Source organism: Pseudopipra pipra, chromosome Z, assembly GCF_036250125.1.
Source record: "Pseudopipra pipra isolate bDixPip1 chromosome Z, bDixPip1.hap1, whole genome shotgun sequence".
NCBI lineage: Eukaryota > Metazoa > Chordata > Aves > Passeriformes > Pipridae > Pseudopipra > Pseudopipra pipra.
In genome coordinates this window covers 55,414,877-55,435,308 of record NC_087581.1, presented here as the reverse complement: position 1 = coordinate 55,435,308, position 20,432 = coordinate 55,414,877, and the positions used below count along the sequence as shown (strand labels likewise).

At 44.9% G+C, this 20,432-nt stretch overlaps 1 protein-coding gene across 5 annotated transcripts; it reads left to right on the top strand.

The window, feature by feature from the left end:
- The first annotated feature begins 3,388 nt into the window (after window positions 1-3,388).
- Window positions 3,389-5,248, top strand: LOC135406928 (E3 ubiquitin-protein ligase Topors-like). Of its 5 annotated transcripts, none has more exons than XM_064641512.1 (2): window positions 3,389-3,481; window positions 4,420-5,248. In XM_064641512.1, exons 1-2 carry the CDS (start codon window positions 3,455-3,457, stop codon window positions 5,197-5,199), a joined length of 807 nt encoding a protein of 268 aa, XP_064497582.1. In that variant the 5' UTR covers window positions 3,389-3,454; the 3' UTR covers window positions 5,200-5,248. The 5 variants fall into 5 exon arrangements, with proteins under 5 accessions (XP_064497582.1, XP_064497578.1, XP_064497579.1 ...); XM_064641508.1 differs by having other exon boundaries at window positions 3,424-3,481; window positions 3,786-5,248; XM_064641509.1 differs by lacking the exon at window positions 3,389-3,481 and adding an exon at window positions 3,488-3,680 and having other exon boundaries at window positions 3,786-5,248.
- Window positions 5,249-20,432: the final 15,184 nt, after the last annotated feature.

The following is a 20,432-nucleotide window of genomic DNA, read 5'->3' as shown; positions in this document are numbered from 1 at the left end:
GGTATATAAAAGGCTGGAATTTCACCTGAGACATCATTCCAATGTTTTTGAATCAAGAGTCTAAGCAAACTTTGCAGCGTTTCATGTTTCCTTAATTTTCAGTATCAACTTTTTTATTTTCTCTTGCTGATTGGAAACCAGAGCTGTTTCAAAGCTGAACTCCGTGTATCTCCATAAAGATTTCACATTGGGTGAAGTCTTTTTAGAGCCAAAATCTAATGCTTGTGCTGGAAACTGTATGTACTGTATTTTGTGCACAGAATAAGAAGGATTTCAAGCACAACATGGGGAAAATTTAGGGAATTTGGGATAACTATGTCACAAGGTGGAGGTCTGACATCATTGAATCACATGGAACACAGACAAGAAAACTGAGATGATGTTTAGGGCTACTTGTCCTCTTACAGTAATTATGAAATCAGATCGAACAAGCAGGGAGACATCAGTGCTAGTTCTAGGCCAGCTGGTAGTGGTTGTCCTACCCTTATTACATTTGCTAGCAGCCATCAGGGGGCTCTCAGGCTGCAAGTAATTGTAGGCCACATGCTGGTGGAAACATTTGATGGGCTTACTCTTAGTTGTTGCTGGCAAAGGACAGTAACAGTGAAGAAGCAAACCAAGAAAAGATTATTTCTTTCCCCTTTTGTGTAAGGTTTTAAGGATTCTTGTCTTACTTGGCTCCATCCTGAGTTTATAAATGATGGTCGCAATTTCAGGGGGAAAAGGTAGGAAGAAGGTAGAAGGAGAGATTGTAGCACTGTCTGCACTGTGTGGTTTGGAATGTCCCTGGGAAGTTTGGTGTTGGGCTGATGGTTAAGCAGTGTGACAAGACATCATGGGTGATGCAGTCTTGTCCACTACAGGCTGGGGCATGTTTTGCAGTCCTGCTGCTGCAGAGGGGCAGCCCTTCCTCCTACGTGTATCAGTATGTCATCAGCCTGTTCTTGCAGCAGCACTGCTCTGGGGCAGAGCTCTGACCCAACCACTCCTGTTGGAAGGCAGCTCCTCAGACAAGTCACTGCCCCCCTGCATCTCCTGCAGAAGCTTGCTGGCTGTCCTGCACCAGCCAGGACTGACCACAGAGGGCATATTCCAGAAAGCTGGCAGTGAGAGAGCCCTTCAGAAGCTGCAGGAGGCCCTGGACCACAGTACAGATGTCGATATGGGAAACCAGCCTGCACTGCTGTTGGCTGTCATCCTCAAGGTGACTGATTCTGATCTGCAGCTGGAAGAGTTCCTGGCTAGGCTGGAATCTTCAAAGGCTCACAAGGATACCCTGGCATTGCAAGGCTTCCTCTGAGGCACTCCCTTGAAGCTCCTCATCAGGGGCCTCTGTGAGGACTGGATGGCAGCAACGCAGACGGCCAGCAGGGAGGAAGAGATCTGTGACCTGCAAGTGTCATAGGCAGCATGGGCAGCAGCTTGCCTCTTGTGTAGGGACTGGGAGAAGCCTGGAACTTGCCTGAAAGGGGGTGGTCTCCTTAAAACACTGTGGTTTTGGGCAGCTTGCTGTTGCAGGTTTGGGGTCAGATTTTGGGGGAATGGACAGGGAGCCTTTGTGTGGGCTTGTGTGATAGCAGGAAATGGGAGGCAATGACATGCTTCCTTCCTCAAGCACAGGAGCCCTGACTGCTGGCTGAGAGCACTTGGAAAACTGCACAACACAGCTGCTGGCTGTCCCTTCCCCTGTGCGAGTTTTGGGAGTGGCTGTGGGCAACATTTGCTTGATGAACGTTGCCTTGCTGTCCCCTCAGGGTGGACAAGAAGTTAGTTGTCTGCAGAAAACTTCCTCCTCCTCAAGCAGCTGCTTGCAGTGCTCCGACATATTGGCCAGCACGTGCCCACCAGCAGAATGACCTCCAGCAGCCTGGCCATCTGCCTGGGGCCAAACTTGCTGAGCCTGCTCGAGGAGGACCTGCTCAAGGCCATGCTAGTGGTGACTGAGAAGGTAAAGCTGCCTTGAGCAGCCAGGTGCAGCCTCCCCAGCCCACCCGAGCCGGCCACCCAGAGGGCCTTGGCAGCCCCTTCTATTCAACAAATGCTGGTGGAGTAGCTGCCTGGAAGAGCTGCCCCACAGCCACAGCCTTCTATGCAGAGGCAAGGCTCGGGAGTCATGCATGACATGCTTTCAGGCACCTGGGCTGAGACCAAGACTTTGATGTGTGCAGATGACAGTGCTGGAGAAGTTCATGATGGAAGACTTTGATGAGATCTTCGGGGAGGAGTTGGCTGAGACAACCAAGCACCTTGATAAGTGAGCTGTGCATGGAAACGTACCCTTGGGGTGGCTCTAGGACAGGTGCTAAGGCCTTGAGAACTGGAAGGCTGTCCTTCTCAAAGGGCCTGGGCATTTCTTCCTACGCTCCCAGGACAGCTCGTGAACATGGCATCTCCATTTTGCAGTGTGTGACACCTTTTTGTAATACCAGAACGAGTCTTGGGGAGCATCTTCTCATTCTTATCTGACCCCAAACTTCAGGAAGGCATACCCTAACATTGTGTTTAGAGTTACCTGTGCTATTTATTTTGAAGAAACACCAGAAACAAAAAGATGAGGTGCTAAATGTTATGACTTTTCCTTCTTCAACTGCCTTTATTCATTTTTTTCTTTTCTCCAACAAAAGGATCTCCCAATATACAAACTGAATGTGTCTGAAAACAGTTTCCTAAGTTTTAAAAATTACTGTGTAATACTTTTCCTGTGCTTTGGGTTTTTCATTTTGGTTGATTGGTTTTGATTTAGGTTTCACTTTAGTTTGGTTTTGTTGTTTATTCATTTATTTGAAACCTACCCGTATTGTTCATGGGAACTATGCATCTGGTATTACATACTCTTTCTATCCATAATTTGCTCTGTGTTTCCATTTCTTCCTTCTGTCCTTTTATAATCCTCATTTTTACCTTAATGCATAGGTCCTTTCCCCCCTCACTCCCCTTTCTGATTAAACTGAACTCTAATTCTGTCAAGGAAACTTTCCTGTCTGACCATTCAGAGGCCACCCTGGCAGTCACGCTCCTACCACCAGAGACTTTAACTGCTAGGACAAAAGTCCCTTTGCTGTTAAGCAGAAATTGTAGAGAGCCAATCTTCCACTTGTGACTCCTCTAAAAGCATCACTGGGGTGCTTTTTCCGAACCTTTTTCAGGGTCCTGGCTACATCCTGCGTGAAAAGGCACTGCTATAATGACCCAGATGCGTTGGCCTCTTGCAGTGCTGGGGAAAGTCCAGGGGCTGAGGACCTCTCTGGGTGATACTGGGACCCCTGTGGAGAGCAACCTCTGACATGCTGTGTTGGTCTGAGTACCATAGGGCTGGACATCTTATTGTGATGTCACAAAGTAGTGGAGGCTGATGTCAGTGGCAGTGGACTGTGACATCACCAGATTAGATTGTCACCATGTGTCCCTTACTGCTTAAATTAGGGTGCTGGCAGAGCCTGGCCTGCTCTGGCTTATGCCTGGACTCCTGTTGAACATGTCCGTGAGCGTTGAGCCAGGCTTTTCCCACAGCTGGGTGCTGCCATTGGCAGCTCTCAGTGCCCAACCTGGAGCCACTAGTAGTGTTGAGTTTCTTGGCTCAGACCTGAGTCGCCAAGCCTGAGTTGCTTGGCTCAGGTAACCAAGCACCTTGATAAGTGAGCTGTGCATGGAAACGTACCCTTGGGGTGGCTCTAGGACAGGTGCTAAGGCCTTGAGAACTGGAAGGCTGTCCTTCTCAAAGGGCCCGGGCATTTCTTCCTACGCTCCCCAGGACACATTGTGACCACGGCATCTCCATTTTGCAGTGTGTGACACCTTTTGGTAATACCAGAACCAGTCATGGGGAGCATCTTCTCATTCTTATCTGACCCCAAACTTCAGGAAGGCACAGACAAGGCCACAGAAACAGAGTGGAACTGCCCCATCTGCCGTGATACTCGAGATGACCTTGCTTATGTAATGCCCTGCCTCCACCAGTTCTGCCTGGGCTGCATTATGCGTTGGGCAGAGATGCAAATAGTGTGCCCACTCTGCAGAGACCTGATAGAGTCTGTCAGGTTTTCTGTGCAGACAGATAGCTATATAGACTGTGTCTTCACAGCCCCCGAAGATGCCAGCAGCTGGGCAGGAATAACTCTTGGACAGCTGGTTAGAAACAACCCCTATCACTTTGCAGCATCCCCTTCACGTTCTCCACGGGGGATATTGCCAGCAGCTGAGCCAGGGGGTGCAGGAACAGAGCCCGTGGGTGGTCTCCTGCCTAGGGTGTGGGCAGAACTTTTCCGAAGAGACGAGCATCTCCTTGATCCTGTGGTGCCCTGGCTGCGGCAGGAGCTGGAGGCAATATATGGGACCAGGTGGTGGATGGCGAGGATTGCAGAGAGCATCATCATGCATGCTGTGTCCATCTGTGGTCCAGCTGCGAATGTCTTGGTCCAGGTGCTGCAGGACTTCCTCGAGGAACATACAGAACCTCTGATCCATGGCACCATCAGCATCATTGTTGACCAGTGCAGTGAGGAGGCTCACAGGCTGCTGCACTCCCCTGCTGTCCCAGAGGAGGACAGCAGCTCTGTGACCACCGTCAGCAGCATCCAGCGCGGTACTCCCGCCCCCCATTCAACCCCTGCCAGAAGCTCTACAAGCTCCAATACAACGCAAGCTGCCCTCGGCAGCCCCCACCCGTCTGCTCCCGTCCCTGCAGACCAGGAAGAGCTGCACGAGGCGGTGATGGCAGAGGAAGAGGAGCTGGAGGAGGAGCTGGGGGAGGAGGCGATGACAGAGGAGGAGGAGTTGGGGGAGGGAGAGGAGCTGTGGGAGCAGGAGGGGCTCGGGGAAGAGGCGGGGGAACCTGGCGGAGTGGAGGAAAATAACCTTGAGGGCATCACCGGCATCCATCAGGGGGGTATTCCCGCCCTCCCCCCAGCCCCTGGCAGCAGCCCTGTAGGCTCCAACGTAGAGGACCGACTCAGCACGTCGGAAGCTGTGCTCCACAGCCCCCACCCCCCTGTTCCCGTTCCTGCAGAGCAGGAGGAGTTGGAGCAGGCAGCAGCGGCAGGTCCCTCTGCCCAAGGCGGCAGCCACAGCCCCTCCACTCCCAGCCGGGGCCGGGACGGGGACCCTTTCCGCAGGAGGCCTCGGCGTGCCCCAAGGAGGAGAGCTGCCAGTTTCTCGGACTCTCCCCAGCCCTCCAAGAGACCACCCCATCCGCAGCACTAGCAGGGCTTCATTCAAGAGAAAGGAAATATATTGCTATTTCCCTTACAAAGTCTCTGGGTGCTGCTTTCTCTGCCTTCTCCTGGTATCTTTCCCTGACCCTTCACCCCACCATGAGCCAAGGCCACCTGGAGACGCTATTGCCAGTGCTCCTCCCACAGGAATTCCTGCTGCAACCGCAACAATGGAGGAGTTTCTGGAAAAGCTTGAAAGGGGAGGATTGCATTTGCAAAGGAGAACATGCCAAATCGAGGCTGCTGGTGCCTGTGCCCAGATGGAATTACTGTGTTGCTCCCTGCATTGCCATTCTCTGCTGCCAAAGGGAGAGGAGGGGCCTAGCAGCCCCCTGGTCAGAAGGGTTTCTGGGAAAACAGGCTGAGGGGGGAGTGGTCCTGCCAACCAGTCATGACATGCCATGGGACTGAAAGAGTAGTGTCCTTTCCAGGGTACATGGCACTGGGGCTTCAGAGCACAAGTTCTCTGCATCCAAACACCACTTTGTAGGGATAACCAGAGCTCTGTGGCTGATCACAGCACTCTCTCAGAGCAGATTTGCTCTGACAAAAGTAAATTGTGGGTGTGATGCTCCGTGAAGAGCTACAGTCTCATGAAGGGATGTGCTTCATTGAAGACACTCCTCAGTTGAGACCTTGACTGATCCTTAGGAACTGTCCAGTGGCCTTCTTGGTAGACAGGTTATACATTTAGGAAAGAGAGAAACTTTTGAAAGTGAAAAAGCAGGGGGTTTGCAAGGTAAACTACATGAAGAAGACAGCCATGATCAGAAAGGGTAAAGGAGCACTAGCAGAAGCATATGCAACTAAGGCCATCATGTATAGCATGTCAACTTACTACTGCCTCCAAAAAAACCCCAACAGTACCTCCAATCTTTTGTATGCACGCAGTGAAGAACTAGAATACGCAGTCTCAGATATTGGAATACTAGCAGTCCTTCAGAGCAGACTAGATTTCACAGAAACTACAGGGGATTAAGTGAAATTCATCTATCAAAGCAGGAAAAGGAAAATAAATATTCATTTCCACATATCTTAATTAAGCCCTGCACTGTTGTCTTCAGATGCTTTCATTATTCTTCATAGCAATCAAGAGACTGCACTAGCCCAAAATTCTATCTTTTCCATCATGATGAATGAGTCATACGTGTATCCCTTAATGAGTGTCTTCAGCATTGTGGTTGTTTCTCATTCTCTTTTGAATCTGTTTGCTCAATGTCTACTCAGAGTTGTATGTAGCCAACTGGGGAGAGCAGCGAGTTGTTCTCTAGGTGTAGAAGAGCCATATGGATTATATGATGCTGGCTGCAACACAGATTCCAGCATGACAAGGCCATGGCCTCTGCTCACCATGAACACAAGAGGGTGCTCATTACTTTGTGGAAAAATTTGCTTTTGGAAATACTGTGTTCCTGTTTTGGAATGGGAGATCTAGAGTGAAGTCTTCTGTCCTAATGAACTATGAGCTGAAAACTGAAGAAGCATGATGAAGCTAAACATGTTGCCTGAAACCTCTGATGGTACTAATCAAATAAGCTTCCTTAACAGTTGAAGTTGAAGGTACAGATAGATATTATGCTTTACTGTTTGCATTCCTTTACCTTCTTTCTTTACCTTCTTTAAGGAGAGTAGCATTAAAAAATTATGCACTGTGATTGTACTGTTGTAGCATCACTGTGGCAGGAACTAGATATTTGGATGAAGTTGCTGCAGATTTCTCCTGGGTGATACTTCTACAAAGCCATTGCAGCTCAGAAATAATGCTATGGACCCTTCATGCCCCTAGAACTGTCAATGAGATTTTCTACTCCCTCTTGTACCCAGTTAGTTACCTCATTATGACATTATACTCACCCAGGCACAGCTGATGAATCTACTGATGAGTTCTTGCCTCCTGTTTTAAAAATACACCAGAAGCATGAAACAATGGAGTGTGCCTGGTGTGCCTGTATTTGTTGGGGATTGTTGTGGTTTAACCCAAGCCAGTAACCAAGAACCATCCAACCACTTGCTCACTCTCCCCCAGCAGGATGAAGGAGAGAATTGAAAGGGTAAAAGCTTGAAAACCCATGAGTTGAGATAAAGAAAGTTTAACAGGGAAAGCAAAAGCTGTGCACACAAACAAAGCAAAATAAGGAATTCATTCACCACTACCCATCGGCAGGCAGATATTCAGCCAACTCCAGGAAAGCAGGGTAACAGTACCTTGGGAAGACAAATGCCATCACTCCAAACTTTCTCCCCTTCCTTCTTCTCCCTACTTCATACACCAACCATGATGTCATATAGTGTAGAACATACATTTGGTCAGCAGGGGTGAGCTTTCCCAGCTGTGTCCCTGTAATGTGCTCTCTGCAGAAACTGACTAAGAAGAAAGTTGTTTGCCAATGGACCAAGCAGCAAAAAGAATGGCAGCAGCCTTTGATGCCTGCAAAAATGCTTTGATTGAACATGCCCAACTGCACACTCCTAAGCAAGGATATTGTTTTGAAACAGAAGTGATAATTCTAGATGATGTAATCTCATGGGGTTGTGACACACAGCTGGGCCAAAAAATCAGAAAGAACCTGTAGGATTTTGATCTAAAGCATTACAAGGCTCTGCTACACGTACCTAGATTGAAAACAAATTCTAGGTGTAGTTTGACCAGAAGAGGCAGAGGGGTGTCACTGTATGTAATAGCAGGGTTAGGATGTATGGAGCCCACAGTTGGCAGTGTCACAGTTGGGAGCCTCTGAGTAAGAATCAAGGAAGGGGCAAACAAATAATGCAGCTATATTGTGGGAGTCTGCCATAGACCTCTCAGCCAGGATGATGATAGACAGAATTATTCTTTGAGGAACTAAGGGACACTTCCAAATCAACTGCCCTCGTCCTCATGGGGGACTTCAACTTTCCAGAAATTAATGGAGAGCATCACACAGCTGGTACAACCTGGGCCAGAAGATTCCTAAAAGACCTGGATGACAACTTTATGGAATAGGTCCTAAAGGACCCAGCTTGGAAAGATGCCCTCCTTGATCTGCTGCTTGTCAACAGAGGGGATTTTGTGAGTGAAGTGGAGACTGGTGGCCATCTTGGCCACAGTGACCATGAAGTGATCGAGTTTAAATTTTCTGTTGACAGGAGGAAAGGTGCCACCAAAACCTCAACTCTGGACATGAGGAGAGCAGAATTCAGGCTGCTAAGGGAATTAGTAAGTAAGGTCCCCTGGAAAAATGTTTTTTGCAGCTCCATCAGTGCTGGTCACTTTTCAAACGACTCCTAAGGGCACAGGAGCAGGCAATTCCCAAATGTTGGAAGTCAAGCAGGTGAGGCAGAAGACCATCTTGGCTGAGCAGAGATCTTCTCTTGGAAATAAGGCTAAAAAGGAAGGCATATGCCCACTGCAAACAAGGTCAAGAGACATGAGAAGAACACAGAGATGCTACTTGCTGCTGTAGGGACAAAATTCATGCAGTCAAAGCTCAGCTGGAGTTGCAGCTGGCCAGAAATGTGGGGAACAATAAAAAGAGTTTTTTTCAAATATAGTAATGGCAATAGACAGCATAGAAATATTGTTGTCCCATTACAAGATGAGGATGGTCACCTCCCAAACAGGGACAGAGACAAGGCAGAGGTGTTTAACACTTTCTTTGCCTCTGTCTTCAACACAGATGACAGACCAAGGGGGTCTTAGTGCCCTAAGCTGAGGGACCATGACTGCGAGAATGATCAACTCCCAGTCAACCCTGAAATTGTGCAGGATCTCCTGATCCAGCTGAATCCCTGCGAATCCATGGGGCCTGATGGGATTCATCCCAGAATCCTCAAAGAGCTGGCTGATGTCTTTGTGAAACCATTCTTGATGATTTTTGAGTAGTCTTGGGAATCCAGAGAGGTCCCAGCTGACTGGAAGCTGTCCTGATTTTCAAGAAGGACAAGAAGGAGGACCCTGAAAACTACAGGCCTGTCAGTCTTGCTTCAGTGCCTAGTATAAAGTTATAGAGAAGAATTTTCTGGAAAGTATTGAAAAACACCTGAAAGACAATGCAGTCATTGGTCACAGCCAGCACAGCTTCAGGAGAGGAAAGTGCTGCTTATCAAACCTTATTTCCTTTTATGACAAGGTAACCCACACAGTTGATCAGGAGAAACCAGGACAAAATGTCCAGTCCACAGCTGGATAAACACATCATATGGTGGGTGAGCAATTGGCTCATGGGTAAAGCACAGAGGGTAATAATGACTGGGGTAACATCAGACTGGTGACCTGTCACTAGTGGGGTTCCACAGGGCTCCATCCTCAGCCCAGTGCTCTTCGGCATCTTCATAAATGACTTGGATGCAGGACTGGAAGGGATACTAAGCAAGTTTGCAGGTGACATAAAACTGGGAGGAGCTGTTCACTCCCTTGAAGGCAGGGAGGCCCTGCAGAGAGACCTTGACAAATCAGAAAACTGACCAATCACCAACCACAGGAAGTTCAACACAGGAAAGTGTCAGATTTTGCACCTGGGATGGGACAATCCTGGATGTTTGTACAGACTGGGAATGAGATACTGGAAAGCAGAAAGGGACCTGGGGGTCCTGGTTGATGGCAAGTTGAATAAGAGTCAGCAGTGACCTGGTAGCCAGGAGGGCCAACTGTCCAGAGGGGCATCAGGCAAAGCATCGTCAAACGGCTGAGGGAGATGGTTGTCCTGCTGTGCTCTGCACTGGTGTGGCCTCACCTTGAATATTGTGTGCAGCTTTGGGCACTGCAATGTAAAAAAGATACTAAACTATTAGAGAGCATCCAAGGGAGGGCCATTGGGGTGAAGGGCCTTGAGGGAAAGCCATATGAGGGAGGAGCAGCTGAGGTCACTTGGTGTGTTCAGCCTAGAGAAGAGGAGACTGAGGGGAGACATCATTGCAACTTCCTTGTGAGGGGAAGAGAAGGGTGGGCATTGATCTCTTCTCTGTGGTGACCAGTGACAGGACCTGAGGGAATGGCCTGAAGTTGTGTCAGGGGAGATTTAGGTTGGATATTAGAAAGAAGTTCTTCACCCAGAGGATGACAGGGCAGTGGAAGAGGGTCCCCAGAGAAGTGGTCACAGCACCAAGTGTTTGGACAATATCTTGGGCATATGGTGTGACTCTTGGGGAGGGTCTTGTGAAGGGCTAAGAGTTGGACTCAATGCTCCTTGTGGGTCCCTTCCAATTCTGCATTTTCTGTGATTCTGTGATTGCAAGAAACTGAAAGAATCACAGGGCAAAGTAGTGTGACAGTACACCCACTCACCCCTATTAATGGGTATGTAACTGATAATTCTGTCAGTGCTCACATGGGAGTGGCCCAGGCAGCCACATATTAGAAACAAACATTATTTAATGCAACAATTTTTACTGGAAAACTGCATGTAACCACTTCACATGCCACTCTTCTGGGAACTATGCCCTTTAATCATGCCTGTGTCAGTGGAACCTTCTCTCCCCAGAAAGCTCCCTGCATCTCCTGTGGAGGAAGTGCTCCTTTGTGACAGGTTAACAGAAGAGCACAGGAATGGTGCCTGCTTTGCCGATGGGAGTGCTACATGCACAGCCACTGGATACAGATGATGGAGAGCAGTTGTATATGTTCAGTTCCAGGAATCATACTAAGGCAAATGGGTGTAGAGGCACCTAGTCAGTGAACTGAATTTGTTGCAGCATCCCTTGCTGTCTTGGAAGGGCAGGCACATTACTCATACCCTGGAAATTGAGTTGTATATAAAAGCCTAACAATGTGGTTACTTTGCTGGACCCAGGAAGATTGGCATGTACAGAAATACCCTATATGGGTGGCAACAAATTCAGCAACATGTACAAGAACATCCCTTAAAAGTAAGATGTGTCTCAGCCCATCAGAAAGATGACTCGCTTGAGTCACAAAATGTTAGGGAAGTAAATGATACGACCTCTGCTGAGGTACATGCACAAGCTATAAATGCACGTGTAGTTTGTGGACATCAAACAGCTCATACTGCACGAACCTGGGATATTACCCACAACCAAACCCCTTTGCCATTACATGCATGTAAGACATTTGCACATAACTGTACTATTTGTACACAGCTGCATTTAAGGGAATTACATAGGCCCTAGAAGAAAATAAAGTGGGGTCGGTGGCCTTTGTCTGTGGCAGGTTAGTTAAATTGGTCCTTAGTTACATGGTGATACGTATTCACTGCCATGGATACAGTGTCAGGATTGGTCTTTTCTAAACCCACCAAATGCCAACCAACACAGCATGATTGAAGCATTAGAACAACTCCTTCATCAATACAGACCTCCTCGTCAAATACAGAGTGACCAAGGAACACACTTTAGTGCACGTAATGTCCAAAACTGGGCTCAAAGCCTGGGAATAGAGTGGCTATTCCACATTGCCCACCATCCCAGGCAGGATTGAAAGAAAGATTAGGACGTTGAAGGGATAATTGAAAAAGTTAACTAGTACTAAAACTTTACAACATTGGAGTACACCTCACTAAAGCAGTTTTTTTGTTAAACAATTGGAATATGCACAACCAAACACTCTGTGATCATATCACATCATCTGCAGTACAAAACATTGTGAGGATTGAGGTTCTTCCAGATCATGTCTCTGCCAAAATATTAACTACAGAATCACAGAATCACAGAATAGGCTGAGTTGGAATGGACCCACGAGGATCATCGAGTCCAACCCTTAGCCCTGCACAAGACCATCCTCAAAAGTCTACAGGGGAAATGGAATTGTTTCCACAATGGATTGTGTGGTGGGACCACAGCTTGCTAGTCTAGATATGAAAATGCATGTAATAATGCCTGACAGTGCAGTATGGTTCTCTACTCCAACTTCTCCCCTTATGCTACATCCTCTGTTAATATCAAATTCTCAAGTTCTTGTATGTTCAACAAATACCTGAGCCTTATCTAGTGGTGCCATGAACACACCATTAGATTTTTCAGTCTGAAAAAGTGCAAACCAAACCTCTTCAATCTGTGTGTGCAATCACCCCCCACCTCAGGTTACGAGACCTGGAGTCATTTTAGCTTAAGGAGCTGGAGCAACAGCACATGTGTTACTGGAAGGAGATGACACTCCTATTTTCCTTCCTTGTCACAGGTTGGCTTATCATGCTTTGTAGATGTTTACAACACAGAGCACCTGGAGTATGCCTTCACTAAGGTTTAAATTGGACATCAAAGGCAATTTTTGTCCTGCTTGTGGAAGGAAGCGCACTACACTTGAGAACCTTACCAATCAGTTACTGACGAGCTACCTCCTGTCTCAACACCATGTACACTGCTCCAAGTTTGTTGGCATGTGCTGCTCCAACATGGCTGCTGAATCAGCTGCAATGAGAGGAATATTTGACATTGACAGGACTTCATACATTGACTGAGGCAACCTATCTGTGGTGCCTTGTTTGCTGGGTGGTTTAATTCCCTGTTGAGAGGACGGGGACATTTGTCTTAGACCATTATATGTTTATTCCTTTCTTCCTATATGCTTCATAAAGTGCCTCTGCAAATTACCCTGTCCTACACTTCCAAACCCAGCACCAGCAGTCTCTTGAGCGAGGGGCTGGAATGTTGGGAGGAAGGGTTTGAAAGCAGGACAATGACAAGAAGGATGGCAGATACACTAAAATGACCTTGCAGCTGGGAATACCGAGGTCTGAAAAACAGCAGTGTAGGAAACCCCACGTATTATGCCTACTGCTGTTTGTCTTCTGTCTGTTTTGAGAAGTAGAATCTCTATGTAGAGATAACATGGGTGTTTACAGTCTTGGAGGCACTCTCATGGACAGGCTTGAGCTCCCTGTCTTGGGAGAGAGATCCAAAGTCAGAGATCCTAAAGAGCACAAGGGAGAACACATCCTAGGCCTTGGATAAATTGCTGCAAACCACAGACTCGCCGTCCTTCAGGATGGGCTGAGCCTAATGGTGCTGGTGTTCCTGCTTGTGTGTCTCTGCCCAGGTGTTGCTTCAGGATCCTCCAGTTAGCGAGGTAATGAAATAAATTTACTCTCTGCATTTCAGCTGTGGTTTGTAGTTGTTCAGGCTTCCTGCTTGTGTTGGCTCACACAGTCCCCTCCCAGCTCCTTGTGCACCCCCAGCCCACTTGATGCTGGGGCAGTATGAGGAGCAGAAAAGACCTTGGCTCTGTGTAAGTACTGCTCAGCAATAACAAAAATATATCTGTATTATCAACCCTGTGTTCAGCACCAATCCAAAACATCGCCCCATACTAGCCACTGTGAAAACAATTAACTCTAACCCAGACAAAACCAGCATAAAGGTTTACTTAGAGTGCTGGCCTCGTATGTACTTAATACCATCCATCAAGTTTGACATGCAATCAATCTTCTGCAGAAAACTCTTAGCAATCAAAATCCTGTATTGCCATCGCACACATCTTGCAGATAAATATCGTTACTACCATTACTATGTCATGGTACCTTGCTAATATAGCATAAAAAACAACGTTGAAGGTATTCAATAGGATGTTTTACTGTTTGGGGCAAAGACACTCCTGATTTTGCTGCTTGCTTGAGTTTTTATATTTCCACATTTCAGAAACTTTGAATCTCTTGTCCTGAATGTGGTCCTGCAAAACACTTGGTGTTCTGTATTCATGTGTTTTGCTTTGTTTTGATTTTTTCTGAACTAGGATTCAGCTTTCCTGGTCTAATAACTTAATACCTTTATGTTTACTACTTTGCAATGCCATCCTCAGCAGAGATCCAGTGAAGTCACAATGTTGAAAACAGGATATAACTAGTAATTTGAAACGTTGCTGATATGTTCTCCCTATTGAACTTTATGTAAAACATCTAAATATTTCAAACTGATTTAGAAGATCTTCAGAGCAGATTCTTGAAGTGTAGGCATGCAGAACTTTTTCAAATATAACACAAGGTCTTTACATGTGACTTCTAACTTTCTTTTTGATACTTCAACATGTTGATACAGGATAGTATCTCACCTTCTGGAAACTGTTAGAGGGATTGCTTTTTAAAACCAATGATCACATAAAATCATTCTCTAAAATTTATCTCTAAAATCAAGGTTTCAGAGAACAGTGTTCTAGTGTGGCATCCTTCTGGATAGCTGGGCCTATGATGGGTGATAACAAAAAAAGACTGTGCTGTCTATTCAGACACTTTAAACTATAAAACTGCATTAATTAAAAAGTATTTTGTAAATTTATTGTTTTGTGGTTATTTTAAAAAAATAAACAGGGTCTTACAGCCAGTGCTTTGAATAAACAAAGAAGGAACAACTGTAGGACCCATTATGATTTGGTAGAGGTCAATATTGTCTGCATATGAGTAAAGTGGACAAACTCCTTCTTGGATGCAGTGTTTAGAGGAAAAAAAAACCACAAAAATAGTTATAGAAAATTATCTTACAGCTGTAGGATTTCTTTTGATATTAGTTTTTTATTTAATGAAATTTCAAATTTTTGGATAGCAGGAAAATGAGTTTTTTTACTGAATTTGAACACGTGTGTTTTCATACATTTAAGGATAAATAAACACCACTGGACTCTCATAATTAAAAATACAAAAGTTGATTTTTACTAGACATACTTACGCTTCTTAGGCATGATGACACAAACAGCACCAGCTGACAAGTGAGTCTGATGACTGCAAATACATAGAATTACTAACCGTGGTTGTATTAGAAATGATTCTTCCTTTGTCAGAGCAAATATTTTTAAAATAACCCAGTATAAACCAGAGTAAAGAATAACATTAAAGAGTCAAGTTATGTCATGAACCAACAGCAATCTGTAGAGAGTGATAAAGGAGAGCAGATCAGTATAAATCTTAAATAACTTCACTTTAATATAAAAGCAGGAATGGAAGAAGTGTTCTGCTTTCCCCACCTAGATATTCCAATAGTTCACTTGGAGCAATTGTGTGAGCAACAATATACTTCCTATCAAGACAAATCAGGTTATTTCTTAAAACTCTGTTTTTTCTTAGGTGTATATATTTTCAAGCCTAAGTATGAAGTTTTCCCACTTAAGATATGTATTATTTCCATTTATTTGCAACTCTTACAGCTATTTATATATAAGTATAGACACAATGAGTTGTGTGTTAAATCTAATGCTCAAGTATCTTAGACAATTTGGGGGGAGGAGGAGTTTGTACTTATATTTACATAGGAAATAATCGTATGGAAAGTGTTTTACAAACATTTCTGCTGGCTTCTGAGCAGGTATGTGACAGTCTGTCCCTGTTGACTTCAAGGAACTCTTGAATGATGTTCTGAGATAGAAAAGTAACTGCAATCATCCTTGCACAGATTGGGATGCTTCCTAAGAAGGATACAGTTAGTTACACAAATGCCAGAAGGGGACTTGGAAGTTGATGAATCCCTCCATTTTGTTCATTCGTGTGACAGTGCTGTTGGGAAATGAAATTCTCAGAATTGTATCTGCCAAATTACAAAGAGTAAAAATATAACCTCTACAAAAAAGTGGACAAGTAGACAAGCCTTTTAAATTTTCTTCAGAAATACTAGGCCAACAAAGGATCTTTGTTACAGGTGTCCCTGTGCAGGTTACAGGTTACTTGCTTTAAAATAAGTAAAGAAAACAGCACTAGCACATAATGTCCTATACTTTGGCCCCTTCAAATGTTTGTTTTTAGTTGTGAGAAGTGCTACTGATATTTAAAGCACTAGTGATAAGAGTTTAGGAGATGCCACAGCAGATGAGTTCTGATGCCATGGAGTTTGTCATTTTATCAGCAAACACTGCTGAATGTTTGGAGGGGTGTATAAAACCACTTAATGGGGAATAGGTAAAGCATAGTTTGCTATCTTCTTCCTAGCTGCTTCTAAATGCTTATAACTGGAAACCGGTTTGGACACTAAAATGACATTTGCTCTCTTCCAAACTATTTAGCACAAATATGTTTTTAAAGCTTGCCTGGTTATATGTCTCGAAGTCCAAATTAGTTGAGATATATGATTGGAGGATGAAAATCTCAGTTTGTGAAACATGTAGGAAGTTCTTTCTTCAGTGCTTTTCTACATGGGTAGAACCTCACCAGAGAGGCACAGATGAACAACCCAGTTGTGTTTCCAAGTGACAAGAATGCTGAGGTTTCAGTCAATAAGCATCTTGAGATGAAAGTAAAAGTATAGAGAAGACAAAGGGAATGAAAAAAACAGGAATGAAAACCAAATGTTTAACAGTTAAAAAGTAGGGGAAAGAAATGCTTTTCCACGCAGTCAGTCACTTTCCATTGTTAACCAGGTGGTATTTTAGCTTATATCAACACTAGGAATGATGATACATAAGTTCCAAGTTGTGATTACTTATATAGCTATACTCTCACTTCTATGGCTGATTTTTTTTCCAGGATAAATGTAGGTGAAGTAACCAAGTGATGAACATAAGTCGTTTAACTTCATGTGTTTTTTTCCTGAGTATTGCTCAAAGCTGGAAGCAATAAATCAGGGTATTCTAGATCTGGATTGTAAAAGCTGCCTTTATGCCAAAGGATGCAACTTCAGTTCAGTGCTCATGGCAAGGACTGCAGGAGGTCTCCATTTCAACCTCCTACCAAGAACAGGGCCGCCTCTGTGCCCAGACCAAGTCATTAAGGGCTTTAGTGAATCAGGACTTGAAAATCTCTAAAGATGGAAAGGACACAGTTTTTCTAGTCCTTGTTCCACAGCTGAGCTACTATCACAGGGAAAGAGATTCTCCTTATAAGTTGTATTTATTGCTCTGTTTTTAACTTATGGCTGTTGCCTCTCACGCTCCCACCACATATCACTATGAGGATCCTCGTTCCTTTTTATCAGCATCCTTACTGCACAGAGCGGGGGGGTGGGGGTTGTGAGGGGAATGGCATGGAAGGACAAACTAAGCACAGTATATGTGTGTTGTCTAAGGAGTGGTAAGGAGAAGTGACATTTGGCTCTCAGGCCCACACCATCCCAGGCACAGCTGACCCTTGTGCCACCCACACACATGGCTGACTATCTCAGTCTGCTGCCCACCAGCATCCAGAGCTGGCCAGCTGTATCACTGCAGAGTCTGCCTTTCTAGTGTAAGACTCCATGCTTGTCCTTGCTGAATTTTGTCAGGTCCCTATTAGTTGGTCCATCACACTTGTCTGGGTACCTCTGAATAGCAGCCCTGCCTTCCCTCATGTCAGCTAATTGCTCACAATTTGTTGTCATCTCCAGACTTGATGAGAGTGACCCCCATCCACTTTTCTGAGATCCAGAACAGGGCAGGCCCCATTACAGACCCCTGCAGAACACTCTGGAAACAGACCTCCAGATATGATGTGACTCATGGACCATGACCTCCTGAGTGAGAACAATTTGTCTGCCAGTTTTCTACCTATGCAGTTGTTGTCCCATTCACACTGTAATATCCTAACCTCAGTACATGAGTGGTGTGGAGATGGTGTGAAAAGTCTTGTTGATGAGGAAATAAATGGCATCCACTGCACTTTCCTCATCGACAAATCCAGTCATTTTACCATAGAAAATGATCATGTTGGTCAGGCATGATTTATCTTTAATAAATCCGTGCTGACAGTTTCCAGTCACTGTCTTCTTCATGCACCCAGACAAAGAACATTCCTGGCACCATATTCTCATGGACTGATGTGATGCTAACTAGGCTGTAGTTCCTCAGATTAGTTTAAACACTTTCGGAAGATGGGTGTGACATTTGCATTTCTCCAATCATTGGGAGCCTCTTTCAGTATCCACTGGCTCTGAGCTGATGGCATGTGAGGACATCAGCCATCTCCTTCAGCATCTTCATGTACAGCCTATTAGGTCTCAGTCACTTGTGTGGATCAAATATTTGAAATACATCCTTTTTTCAGTCTTCATCACCTACTGGTAACTCATCTCTCCCTGTGCCCTATCACTAGGTGCAGAGGCCTGGCAGACCTTGCTGGTGATGACAGTGAGCACTATTCCCTTATGTGTGTCCGTTGCCTCTGTGTCTCCTGCTCCATTCTAAAACAGGTCCGGGTTGTCCTTGGTCAGCTTTTTACTGCTAACAGTAGTAGAAACTCTTCTTTTTTCCCTTGACATCTTTTGCAAAACTGAATTCCACCTGAGCACCAGCCTCTTTGACACTACCCCTGTATGCCCAGGCAATGTTTCTCAATTTTCTCCTGGTGATCCACCTCTGATTTACTGCTTTGTTGGCTGTTTTTTTCACCTGGGCATCTGCCTTCTTATATGTTCCCTTTGTTCTTCCTTATTGCAAGGAGGATGCTCTCCTTTATAGGCTGACTCCTTTGCCCTTCAAAGTTCAGTCCCATGAAATCTTACTTGCCTGAATAAGCCAAAATCTGCTGTCCTAAGTAGTGTCTGTGCTCTGTCAGTCCTACCACCCTCCCTTGACTCAGAAACTTGACCTCCACTACATCAAAATCTATAACTGATTATCCTCACCCCAATCAGTTCTTCCTTGTCAGTGCACAGTGAACTCTGCATCACTCACTGTGATTCAGCCCCGGCTGGCCTGTCCAGTATCTGTATAACAAGAAATTACCCTTGACATCCTCAAGGATATATCCTGGATGGCTTGCACCTGGCTGTGTGTCTCTTCCAACAGATGTCATCTATCTAGACTTCTGTAAGGCCTTTGTCATGGTCCCCCACAGCATTTTTCCATCTACATTGGAGAGATACAGTTTTGATACTGTTTGGTGGATGAAGAATTGGCTGGATTGTCACATCCGTAGAGTAGTGGGCAATGATTCAGTGTCTGGGTGGAGGTCAGTGATGAATGGTGTCCTTTAGGGACTAGTACTGTAATGGGACTAGTACTGTTTAAGATCTTCACCAATGAAGAATTGAGTGCACACTTATCAAGTTTGCAGATGACATTGAGTCATGTGGTGCAGCTGATGCACCTGAGGGACAGGATGCCTTCCAGAGGAACCTGGACAAACTCGAGAAGTGGGCCCATGGGCATCTCATGAGGTTTAACAAGGCCAAGTGCAAGATGTTACACCTGGGTCAGGACAACTTATGGTATCAATACAGGTTAAGGGATAAATACAATCTAACACCTTGATAATTTAGACTGAAAGCAACTTTTTTTTCTGATATAAGTGTTTGGGGTTTTTTTCCAGCTTGTGTTTTTGAAAGTTAAGAATAGCATACTTGAAAAAATTGGAAATAGAAGTCAAGTTCTGCAAAATTCCATTTACTAGATAAAGTAGAAAAACCCTGTTTTCATTTGTTACAGTAAACTGCCAGTTGGATAGGGCTGAAATCTGTCCTACGATGGAGCACTTTTTATCTTTGGCTGTGTTTTGTGGATTTGGCAAGCTAAGATTGAGACACCTCCTCTGAAGCCCTGAAATATATGGACATAGCCTTTTCCAGTGACCTGGTATTAGTGAGCTTTCAGCGTTTTTACAGTATCTGCAGTTCTATTTTCATTTAACAGAATAAAAGACAAAATCATAAAAATTCTCACGTAAGGTAGCATGTATATGATAGTGTTCAGTCTCACATGTATGGTTAAAGTTACATGTTTACTAATAAATGGCTGATTTGAAGACTGGGAAGGGCATAAAAGCAAATGTAAGGGCCACTCTCTTATGCAGTCTTGAGTGTTAAAATCTATTACTTCAAACCCTGGTCCATAAACCCTGGCATTAATGTTGATTTGTGAGGGCTTGATTGCAAGACAGTGGTCCAGAGTGGTAGGTGATTTCTTTCGTGGTAAGGGGTGCTTTAAATACTGAATCTTTTGGTTTATATATATATATATATGTCTATCTCAACAGAGATGTATCAAAGATGTAACTCCAAAAATGGCCTCTCCGATGTCAAATATTTTTCTTTCTTTGTGTAAGGCCTTATTTGTTATTGTAACGGATTTTGAAAATCTTTTCACAAGTGCTGGATCTGCACCTTTTTCAGCAGACAAGTGAGGGCTGTCATCTGAGCCAATAACATTTTCTAAAGTGCCTTATTTTCCTGAAGTAGTAAAAGCTATATTTTTTTTATAGCTGAGACCATTTTTAGAAGTCATGTCCAGACAAGCCCAACAGGTATAAAATTTCTTTGGCTGAGCTGGAGAGCAGAACACACGGTTGAAGTAAATTCCTGAGCCTCCTTCCTTCGAGAGCATCAATCGAAGAAGGACAGACCACGGTCATGGCAAGATTTTCCCAGGGAAAACACGGGACTGAGGGATTGCGGGGTGGAAAAAAA